The following is a 12,157-nucleotide window of genomic DNA, read 5'->3' on the forward strand; positions in this document are numbered from 1 at the left end:
CTACAAATCAATAACAAAAGGGCAAACAGTCTAAATTTAAAAAAATGGGCAAAAGGTTTGAGCGGACACTTTACAAAAAGGAAATGCACAGATTGCCAATAAGCACTTGAAAAACAACATCACTTCCATGGTATTTCTGGCAAAAATGTACAACCTGCATTTAATCATGAGAGAATATGAGACAAACCAATTTGAGCAACTGACTACAAAATAACTCTTCAAAAATATCAAAGTCAAGAACACTTTTCTAAACAGATAAAAACACTTGAATTTACAGTGCTTACTATAAAATCAGTGCCAAGAAATTTACAGCTAAACACAGCCTACAAAAATTAGGAGGAATTAGGAGGACAAACAAAAATAACCTCGATCCTCCCAAGCATTAAGGACAGGTTATGTACCATGAATAGCAATCACGATCACATCTAACTTCTCTGTAAATTTAAATACGGAGTATGATGAGGCAGTGTCTTCAGAGTCTTATAAGGCAAAAGCACAGATTTTTCATTTTAATATTTTAAAGTTCTTTATTCATCTCTGATCATAAAAGACAAATGCTTGCAATCCAAGGACACTGTCATATGCTACTTAGGAATGCATCTGGGGAAAAAAATCCTACTCAGGGGCCTTCTCCAGCCACCTGAGACAAGAGTTGGACTGGAGATGTGAGATCAGGAATTTGGGAACAAATAGATGGTAGAAGAATGTAGACAGCTCCCCCCGACCGGCACAAGGACCCCCACAGCTGGCCTGCCCGGCCACAGAACCCAGCTGCAAAGTGACACTTTCCTCGAGGTTATTTGGAACTATTAACAGTTAGCTTTCCCTGACGGACTTACAAGCTATCCTCAATTGTGTTTTCCCCCCTTGCTTTTATCTATACTTTCCAATTTTTCAACTAAGATATATTACTTTTATAGTCAAAATTAAAAACTAAAAAAAAAAAAAAAACCTGTTAATCATCATAGGACAAATCCTTTAAGGGAACACAAAAATCCTTTTATAAAACAAAACACATCCCCTCTAGCAAGGTTTATTACCAGACTCAGAAATCCTGTTGCATGTGGTCACGATTATGTCAAAATGACCCACTTATGCCTAGAAAAAGTGTGTCACAATGTTGATTTGTATGCCTGAGGCTGGTTGGCCTATTGGTAACTTTCATTCTTTTGATTTTCATACATTTCCTTTAATAGGCATGTATCTCTTTTTTAGTGGAAATACACATTAAAAAGCAACACGCATTTGTCATTTTTATCTACAATAAGAGGAAAATAGTCCAGTTATGTGACAGAAAAATAATGGAATATGAAAATTTGATCTTTGTTAAACATATAAGAAATTCCAATGGCGACTTCTCTTAAGATTAAGATCATAGTTTGCTTGTGACATTTCTGGGTCATGCCTGTTCTTTTGGCATAATTATTAGCAGTACCCATTTCAATCTCAAAATTGTCCCAGATTGGATGTCAAATTATATGGCCACCCTCCTTATGATACTTTTAGAGATATTTAACACATAATATTTAATACAAACTTTATTTAGCTTCTACCCGTTCTCAGAGACTTCATGGAAATTTACATGTAATTACCATTTGTAATTAAAACCATAAAAGATTATTTCCTATGAGAAAATGATGAATATGAGATAATCAGTCTCCCAGTAGTTTCCTTTATTCCTCTAAACAATTCTCTAGTGAGAAATCCCTAAATAACTTGAGGGAAGTAAAAAGCTAAAGTGACTGCGAATATTTTTTGGAGTGGGGGCTGGATTTCCTCTCTGTTTATAACTTTGTGGGGGGGGGGATATATGAGTTTTGAACTGGAGACTCCTTGGGAGCTGCCACCGTTTATCCTGAACATCTGGGGTGCACTGTCATTGCTCTTGGTACGACCATCAGGAAATAGTAAAAGTGACTTAGAGAAGCCTGCTAAAGATCGATGCTTACCAGTTTTGAAAGTAGTGAAATCTCATTCTGATTGGGATTTCACTTTATCTGTAAAACCCAGACCTCTGTGGGCAGCGTTTAACTGCTGCCCCTGCCTCCTAGCCACTGAGTGAGTGTACTTGGGAGCTGTTTAATTATCTGTATGTGCCACTTCCTTGCACAATTTGTTTTCCCTGCAGATGGAACTCCCAAAATTATTTCTGCCTTCAGTGAGAAGGTGGTGAGTCCAGCAGAGCCGGTTTCCCTCATGTGCAACGTGAAGGGGACGCCTCTGCCCACCATCACGTGGACGCTGGACGACGACCCAATCCTGAAGGGTGGCGGCCACCGCATAAGCCAGATGATCACGTCGGAGGGGAACGTGGTCAGCTACCTGAACATCTCCAGCTCCCAGGTGCGGGACGGGGGCGTCTACCGCTGCACGGCCAACAACTCGGCGGGAGTCGTCCTGTACCAGGCTCGAATAAACGTAAGAGGTGCTTGTCAAATCAGCTCCTCAAAAAAAAAAAAAAAAAACCAAAAAACAAAAAACAAAAAAACCAACACACATAACTCATTGTAGTGGAGGAGAAGGTTTCTGCATGCACCGAGCTGAGTCTTGGAATGCCAAAACAGGTTAACTGTTGCTTCCCACTTCCTCCCCTTTCCTTCCTACTCAGGAATGGCACTGACTGGGTCAATGTTGGAAATTTGGACATTTTGGTTTCTCTAGTCAGCTTGTTCCCCTTTTCTACTCCTAGAGTTGTCCACTCGATCTTTCCTGTCCTGGTTTATGCTGTGCATGCTTTTTCCTTTCTCCTTTTCTTCCTTTCTTCGACATCCATGGTAACCCTCCATGTCCATGGTATTAAACTTGCATTCATGGTGCAACATGGCATAACCTCCATCTCCACCCCGGGGGAGTTAAACAATCCCTCAACTGCCACCGGTGTCTCCACCAAGAGCGGATGGTCGTTCAGTGTAGACTAGCTACCTTCTACTGGTCAGGTTGCCTTTTATCTTGTAATTCACATTTTAAGTAGCTGATAAAGTATTTAACACCTATCCGACTCATTTGAAAATAAGAAAAGGACAAATAATAATAATAATAAAAAAACCCCTTAGGAGAAAATGCCACATGCAAAAACATTTCTTTAACTGAAAAAGATATGCTTACATGAAAATAATCCACACATTATTTTTTAACTCCAGGAAAAAAAAAAAAAAGTGTGCCCATTTCCCCACCTGGCATGTACACTTAAATTATTTTCAAGAGTTTCTTTGTGTGTCTCTCCAGGGCCTGCAAGCATCCGACCAATGAAAAATATCACGGCGATAGCAGGGCGGGACACGTACATCCACTGTCGAGTCATTGGCTACCCGTATTACTCCATCAAATGGTACAAGAACTCTAACCTGCTTCCTTTTAACCACCGCCAAGTGGCATTTGAGAACAACGGGACCCTCAAGCTCTCCGACGTGCAGAAGGAAGTGGACGAGGGGGAGTACACGTGCAACGTGCTGGTGCAGCCGCAGCTGTCCACCAGCCAGAGCGTCCACGTCACGGTGAAAGGTAAGCCGTGCTCCCCGTCTCCGCACACCCCACTCTGTAGAGCCCCGCTGTTTCACTAGGCCAACGATTAGGAGAGGGGCAGTCAAAAAAATCTGCATATCTAGAGTAGGAATGCTGTGAAGACTGAAGACTTACATGTTACAGCAGATGTTCTCCTTACTACTGAGTGTGTGTTTGCAGGACCTAGAGTTGATGTAATTTTCTCTCCACGTGAAGTTTTAGCTGGGTTTCCCAGAGGACACAGTGCTGTTAACGTTGCCATAGAAAAAAGAAGCAGCCCATCATTGGCTTGGGCAAATACGCAGGTATTTCTTTTCCTAAAACCCCCTAAAAGCGAGTTCTTGTAGAACCCCAACTGGAAGAGATTTTCTGTTGATGGATGAGGGTTTCAAACAAACTTCTCATCCGGAGTAGACAGGCAGATCAAAGCAACGGTATAGGAAGTGTATGTTTAAATTATTCTTCACATCATGATGTGGATTGTCATGGGCTCTAACTGTCAGGATGATCTTCGGAGATGCTGCAGTTCATCCCCGATCTCTTTACCGGTAAAGACCGATAAAGTGACAAGGGCGACAAGACCCACCCAAGGATGTGGACCCTGAGAAGAACTCTTTTCTTCTATTCCCCCAAGTCAGTTTCCTTAGCTGAATATGAAATAAAAAAAAATTAATTACATAAATAATCTACACGAAGTAGGTCATAAAAATAGATCTAACCTGTTATAAAACAATTTCCAAACCCTGCAGAAGCAATCTCTAGAGATACTGAGCTGCCTGTCTGAGCTGCCCAAGTTGTCTTTCCAGGTTATCAATAGTTGTCTTTTAGTGTCCTGGTTACAAAGTCGCATAGTTTTCCATGGTTTTCCTCAACCTTTCTTTCTTCCACAAACCCTGTTAGTTTTACTGTTTTAGGAATACCTACACACACACACAAATAAAATATATAATGCTATGCATGATATTATAGAATATGTATTGTGCATTATACATTAGAAATCCTTGCAGGTAAATAATTTTGAATCTTTTTTCAATAACCATGTATCTCAAGAATTTTCTCCAATCATTAGAAATTCTTGATAAGCCAGGCTGGTAATAGTGCATAAAAGTTCATCTTGTGGTTGTGTTTATTTCTTCAACCATCGTTTACAAAACACCTGCTCCATGCAGGCACTGCTCCAGGCACTGAGAAATACAGCGGTGAAAAAGGTAGACAAGGTCCTTTCCCTCACAGAGCTCTCTTTTTCAGTCAGGACAGACAAAAAGTAAACAAATAAAGCAAGTGAATAAAGCAGAAAAGTTACCTGAGAGTACTTAACACTATGCATAGAATGAAAACATGGCAGTATTTTAATAGTTGCAATAGAGAATCAGATACTGTATCAATAAATTAATTTTTTTGTACTCTGCCATCTTAAAATTCATTGGTCTATCATGCCTTTTGAATGAATAGTTTACCCACACATGATTAGATCTTCCATATGTTGACACAATTCATTATACAATACCAAAATATCACATTTGTAAATGTCACCATGGTCTTATCAGAAAAGTCTTCAAGTATCAGTAAGCTGTCAAGGTCATGGTGGCAGATAGAAGTATTCTAAAATTCTATTTTTGGCCTGAGAGTTTGAATTTTATTATTTGCAACAAGCACTGTTAATTGTGATCTTAGGAGTAATGGGCTTATTTCTTTCTCTTTCAAGAAAATGTTTACCGAATAGACAAGTCTGAGTAACTCTAATTTTTAGGTAGCTGGAATTTCATGAAGAAAAAAAAAGGAACTAGTTGAGTTTGTAACTCAAACAAGCATACAAGTACTTTGCTTTAAGACAAACATTCTGCTCAGTTGGCAGCAGAAATACTTTGTGTGTCCTTCCCATTTTATTACAAAGAACATAGAACATTGAAAATGACATGAGCCTAAAGGTCAAGATTTAATAACAGTGTTATTTTTGTTGCTCCATCAAGTGTTTTTAAATGAATTTGTCCTAATAAAACAAAACTCAGGTATGTAGTAGTAAACAGCACAATGACTACTAGTACATTCTGGTGTCACTGTGGTGATTTGTGCTAAGGTCCCAGAAGTCTCACCCCCACCCCATTGTTTTTGCTCCAGCAGTGCAAATATCAACACAGAGAGAAAGGCAAATCATATCTTAGTATTTTAATGAAAAAAGGTTTTCTTCTTGCAAACCCCCTAAATGGTCTCAGGGATTCCCCAGAGGTCTGAGAGCTAAATTTATGAAAATATCTAAGCTAAATCCTAAAAATGTAATGTATTTCTTCTTTTTTTTTTTAATTTTTTTTTCCTTTTTAAGCAAGGAGGGAGTAGTGTTATGTAATGTATTTCTAATGTTTAATCATTATGCATGATATAGCAAGTGAACTTCTTTATACATTGGCCTTTGACTTTGGCTTTTAAGATTTCTTTTAAGAAAAATTGTCAGAAGTATAACCATTGGACAAATAAGTATAAATAATCTAATGCTAAATTTTAGGAGACATAAATTTAAACAAAGCCCATTCAAATCATGGACTTTTATTCTTAAAATTTATCAGACCAGTATTAATCGGCGCATTAATACTGATCTTTTTGAAGTGACAGAAACCAACTCAAAGTAGCTTATGTCTAAAAGAGGGATTTATTGGCTTTTGTAACCTATGCATCTAAGACTTGAGGAAATAATTCAATAAAATCGTTGTTTTCAGGAGCTTCTTTCCTTCCAAGCATGCATTACGTAGTATACAAGTTGCCAGCTCCTTTTCAAGGACTTCCAGACAAAAAAGGAAAATACTGCCTGACACAGTGTTTCATTATAGTTGGCTGGTAAAAAGTAGCTAGCTGTTGAGAGTGGGGAAGTTGCTGGGATTTGGGGTTTGCAAAACTTAACAGGGTGATCAGGAAAGGCTTCTTTGACAATGTGAGATTGAACAAAGATGCAGAGGGGAGTAAGAGAGCAAACGGATCTGGGGGAAGGACATTCTGGGCAAAGGGATCAGATAGAACAATGACAGTGAGAGGGTGTGCCTGGCAAGCTGGAGGGATAACAGAGAGACTAGTGTGGCAGGAGCCAAGTGAACAAGACGAAATTAATAAGCTTTGAGTCAAAAGTGGGAGGGTTTTTTCATGGAGGACCTAGTAGACCAGGACTTGGGTTTTAAGGACTTGGAGTTTTTCTCTGAATCGCATTACCTGACTTAGGTTCTAAAAGGATGCTTGTAGCTGGGCACGGTGGTGTGCACCTGCAGTCCTAGCTACCGGAGCGGGTGAGGAGGGAGGATCCCTTGAGGCCAGGAGTCCAAGGTGCAGTGAACTATGACCACACCTGTGAATAGCCACCGCACGCCAGCCTGGGCAACACAGTGAGAACTTGTCTCTCAAAAAATAAAAATAAAGGATGCTTCTGACTGCCATGCTGAGAACAGAGTACAGGGGAAGGAGCAGCAGAGCAGAGTGACCTGTTGGAAAGCAAGTCCAGTGAGAGGTGGGGCAGCTTGGACCAGAGGGAGAGCAGGGTAGGTGGTGCATAGAAGACAGACTGTGGGTGCATTTGAAGGCCTAGTCAGTAGGATTTCCTAATGGCCTGGATGCGGCTGTGAAAGAAATAAAGACATCAAGGATCGTACCAAGATGTCGGCCTGAGCGGTGGAAAGGCCGGCTCCACTTTCTACTGAGTCAGCAGAAGACATAGTAAAGCGGTTTGAGGGAGGAAGTCAGGGTCCCAGTTTTTGATGCGTTGAGGTTGGAATATGCATTAGACAAACAAGTGGACAGGTTGAGAAGGAAGTTAGACGCGTGAACCTGGAGTTCGGAGATCTGGGCTGCAGATGGGTGACACCAGCAACAAACATTGTGCAACACCCTGGCCTGGATATGACCCTCGGGAGAGTTTATGTGCTTCATTGCAGATTTTAACTCTGCATGGACAGACTTACTGAACCCTCGGTAAGACTCACATTAAATCCTATTCACCAAGAGTCTGGCAAAAGTTAAGACAGGGACCATTTGAAACTTAAACTTGTCCCTTTTTAAATTTCCTAGATTGGCATGAATAATGTGTGGCCCATGACATTGCTGGTTGCCAAGCGCAGGGACCCAAATCAAATTGGCTTAAACAACCACGGTTACAGGAGTGTTCTGGGGCAGACGGGTTACAGGAGTGTTCTGGGGGAGTGTTCTGGGTTGGAGCCACAGGGGCAAGTTAAGCCAAGGTGTGGGAGGGGCGGAGGCAGGAGAGGTCTCGGGAGGCCTGGCCTGGACCCTTGCCTGTTGCCTGAACCTTCTCTCTGCTGTACGTCCCTCCGAACACCAGCCTACCTCCCTCACAGCACTTTCCCCTTGTGACGGGACACTGGGCTGGGATCTCTCTGCACTCACTTGCCCCTCTGCAACTTGCACAGGAAACAGCTCTTCCATGACAATCCATGTAGGACAATCCCAGAGACCAACTGGCTGGCTCTCTCTAAGCCACGAGCCCATTCCTGGACCACCTGCTGCACCGGAGCCATGGGGTACCTGGACAGGCTGCTGCCTCGCCCACCACCAGAGCCGGGAGAAGACCGAGTTTTCCAAAGAAGGAGGGAAACAAAAACAACAGACATTCCAAGCTGTCTTCAGACAGTGAATTCAACATGAACAAGACAATAGTGACTTCAAAACGTTTACTCCCTTTTCTCATTAAAATGTGTGCTCGATAAAGAAAGACCCAGAGCAGATCAATACTTCAGAAAATGAATTGTATCCGACTGCTAAGAATTCTCCCTAAAGGAAACCAACCACAGGGCTTAAAAAGAGCAGCACTGGGCAATGGAAGCCAAGCAAAGACCTCGGAGACAGGAGAGCAGGGAAGAGACAGGCAGAGTAGGAGGAAATATCGGGTGTGGCCATCAAATCACGACCACCAAGAAAGCAGGACGCCCTCCAGATGCAAGATTATTGTGAAACCAAATAGATGTCTATGAAACTCACGGCAGTCCAATATACAAAATTAGAGCCATCTCTGGCAATCGCCAATAAGAGCCTTCCAGATGGCAGATTGGATCACTCTGTGGCCCCACAGTATGAGAATTTCATGCACTAACAGGCATGTAGTTGGAAGGACTTTAACGGTAGGTTTGCCAAGAAGCTGGGAAGACAGAACTTGCTCAGAACATATGAGTCCACTTAGTGTTCATTAGATATAAATTAATTTTTTGTTCACATGTCTGGGCAGAGTGAGAGTGCATACATTTTTGTTAATCTTTGCTTCAGGACAAGTTTTCTTTTAAGGAGTGTTTTACAGACTAAAATGCAATTGTTGGCTGTCAATCAATAATACTGCAGGGTATACCACCTTATTTTTATTTTTCATCTTGGCTATGGAGACAAATGAAACTCTAGATACTCAATGGTAAACTGCAACCTGGGCAGGTAGGATAATTCTGCGTAAGCCTGTCTAGGACTTACCTAATGCAAAGTAGTAAGTTCTGAATTTCCGCATGCTCACGTGCATGCTTCTACATGCTCCGCCCTCCATGCTCACACGTGTGGCACTCTAGCAAAGACATGTTCAGCAGCAATTTTGTTTTAAGTTACCACTTAAATTTCTTGCTTAAGATGACTTCTAACTTTCAATACCCAGCAACAATTATGCACCATTAACTACTATGGCCTGCACTCACATGTTAGAAAGATCTTAACCAAATTGGCTTCTGCACACTTACCTTTGCATTTTAAAATATTTTGAAATGAAGTATGTAAATGAAATCACACTCGGGTGGCCAAGATGATAGCTCATCGAGACGTTTTAGAAATTAATAACCTTCGCTATTTTCTATGATGGGACGTTAGGAAAGAAGGTAAGGAATCAATTAAATTGTAAGAGAAAACTTAGGACTTTGGCTCTCCCCGTCGACCGGGAGTGGAAAACAGTCTTTCCTATTTTGTTCCTCCAAGTGCAGCGCCATGACCTTTCCTATTAGACTAGAGGAGTGTTTATTTCATCCGGGTAATTTTAGAAGAGCAGACCTGATGCCTCAGAAGTTGGCTCACTTTGAAAGTGGCAGTGGACCCGCTTGATCCCAGCAATATTGCAGCAAACTGCACAAACTTATCTTGTTTCCAGGGAGGTTCTTCCTTTGCACTGAATATAGTGGTAAAATGTGTGTATAGATGTGTTTAGATGGCATTTGGAAACAATACTATTTTTCCATCATGTCTTTTTTTTGGTAATAATCATGACCTTTCTGCTTATTTTGCAGCATATGCTGGGAAATTTTGAAAAAAAAAACCCAAATATTGATATAAATAACATGCTTATTATTGATGGTGGCTGATCTTAAGCAGTTCTGAAGTATATTTAACTGTCCAGAAGTGCAGTTTTGCTGCCTTCAGACAGATAGGCAGAAATAAAAGTCCAAATCCCTTCTTTCACTTCATTCCAACTCCACGAGCAGTTTTATATTTAACACATTTCAAAGCCCTGTCTTTCCCCTTTTAGGTGCCACGTTGAACTTGAACGGTGCCTAATTGAGTGTTTTAATTGCCGGGGACCAACACTTCCAGGAAAGTTAATTGGCTGCTAGATAAAAATGTCACCTTCTGTTTATATTTATATGAAACACTGTAGTTTACAAAACACTTTCATATGTGTCACCGTAATTAATACTCAGCAGTGGCTCTGTCATGTAGACAAAGCATAATCAGAGAAACAGAACAGAGGAGAGAGAGATTTGCACAAAGTCGTCTAGAAATGCAGTCAAGGCTCAAGCGCGGGTCTTCAATTCCAGCACGACCCTTTGGTGACTTTTAGAAAAATAACTCATATTGCAGTGGAAAGCCATGGTGGGAATCAGGAGAGGGAAGGCAACCCAGGAAGAAAAAGCTATTTAAAAAGTCAACAGAGAAGACTGTTTAAAAATCAGGCAAAACATACTGAGAGACTAAGATAAGAGAGATAGAGTTCGTTAAGTTGGGGAGATATTATAAAAGGAAGGTACTGGATTTAGTGAGAGAGGGCATATGAGGCCCACAAGGTGACTCCACGTGTTCTAGTTTGAATGACAGAGAGGCTGAGGCACGTGATCCAGAATCTGAGTGGCTTGATCCGAAACCTGAAGGGCAGGGCTTGGTAGAAAGTGTCTGTGGACCATGCTTCCGGATTCAGACCATGGGAATTTCGAAATGTAGATTTGGGGGAGCCGGCTAACTGACATTAGTAGAGAAAGGCAGTTGGAACTGTAAGTGGATGAGTGTCTAAGACACATCCATCAAGTTTTCAGAATTATATTTTGTGGTTTTTCTAAATTAATGTTTTCCAATAATGAGATAAGATGGTGACGCTAGCAATGCAGAGAGCAATGGTGAACGTCCACTTTCCCACATTGCATCCCGTTTCTGTGTTTGCAAGGCTTTCCCACTCTAACTTGAGATGACGTCTCCCCAGGTGCTCCTTCAAGGGAGAAGGGAGAACTAGATGTCCTCACCAGGGTTTCCGACTCTCGTGGTAGTGGCCCTTTGCCTGCTGTAGCCTAACAGGGACACTGTTCTGCGCATTGTGACGTAAAAGTCCTGCTTCCACTGCAGCTCTTTGTCCTGTGCTGGATCTCATCTGCCGCCATCACTGTCTCACTGCTGCGTTGCTGGCGGGACAGTCGGGGGGAGTGGGGGCTAAAGTTAAAATGGCGCCAGGAGTGGGCCCGTTCTCCTGTCTCTATGTGAGTGGCAGGAATGCAGCCTTCCAATGCCATCCTTCTTCAAGGGCTCCTGACGACTAATGCCATCTGGCCCAGGGGGAGGGACGGCTTTGTGCACGGAAGCACCCTTGGCAGTGCCCCCACTCCCATTGTCTGGCATTTATTCGTTTGTTGCTCCTCCCAGAGCCCCATCAGCCTCCACCGAATCCCAAACTCAACTCTGCCAGGGAGGAAGAATCTTTCTTTACCTGTCATTTTTTCCCCACTCTCTATTGCAACTACTCTAGCTACTGTTTGTAGAAAGCACAACATCTCGTGGTTACTTTTCTCTTTATTCCCTCATTAAAGTTGAACAATGTTTAGTTTAGTGTCCTGTTGGCTGGCGTTGTTTGTGTGTGGCCATGCATTGCAGTCTTCCCCGAAATTTTTATATTTATTCTTCAACAACTACTTAGGGAATGCAGAGCTTCCATTGTAAATGATATAAGAGAAAAATAGACCCAGGGGAGAATATTACAGTCGTGCATTAAATATATAATCCCTTTGTAGTAACGCATGATTTCAAATGGGAATTTAAATTCTCTTTGTTAATTTGAAGGCTACTGAAGTGGGGACTTTCACTGTCCCTCCTTTCTAAACTCCCAAAGGCAGCACTCATGCATAAAGCATTCTCCAGTGGATGCGTTTGCTCAGCACACCTGGGGATTTATGCTCTCGAGTCTACAGAAGCGATGTAGGATGTCAGGACTGAACTCGGAACTCAGTTTACACTTTCCTTCAGACGGGTTTGTCCTGGATTTAGAATGACTTATAATTCTTCTGTTCTAGAAAATGGAGCAGGTACCTTTCTTAATTTAAAATAATCACTTTATTAAATGTTTTATAAATATCTCAAATTGCTTTACCTTAACTAGAGGGGGGAAAAGGCCATGTATAGGGTCTGTTGTGATATAAATATTTATCTATCTATATATATATAT

The 12,157-nt window shown here is 41.6% G+C and overlaps 1 protein-coding gene across 1 annotated transcript in view; it reads left to right on the forward strand.

Annotated features, from left to right (window-relative positions):
• Positions 1–12,157, forward strand: part of DSCAM (DS cell adhesion molecule) — a 682,487-nt gene that overhangs the window by 423,881 nt on the left and 246,449 nt on the right. The window contains exons 7-8 of the mRNA XM_076000082.1: positions 2,129–2,425; positions 3,226–3,501. Coding sequence (XP_075856197.1) covers positions 2,129–2,425; positions 3,226–3,501 — 573 coding nt within the window. The remainder of the gene's footprint in view (positions 1–2,128; positions 2,426–3,225; positions 3,502–12,157) is intronic.

This window comes from Microcebus murinus, chromosome 1, assembly GCF_040939455.1.
Source record: "Microcebus murinus isolate Inina chromosome 1, M.murinus_Inina_mat1.0, whole genome shotgun sequence".
NCBI classification, from domain to species: Eukaryota; Metazoa; Chordata; class Mammalia; order Primates; family Cheirogaleidae; genus Microcebus; species Microcebus murinus.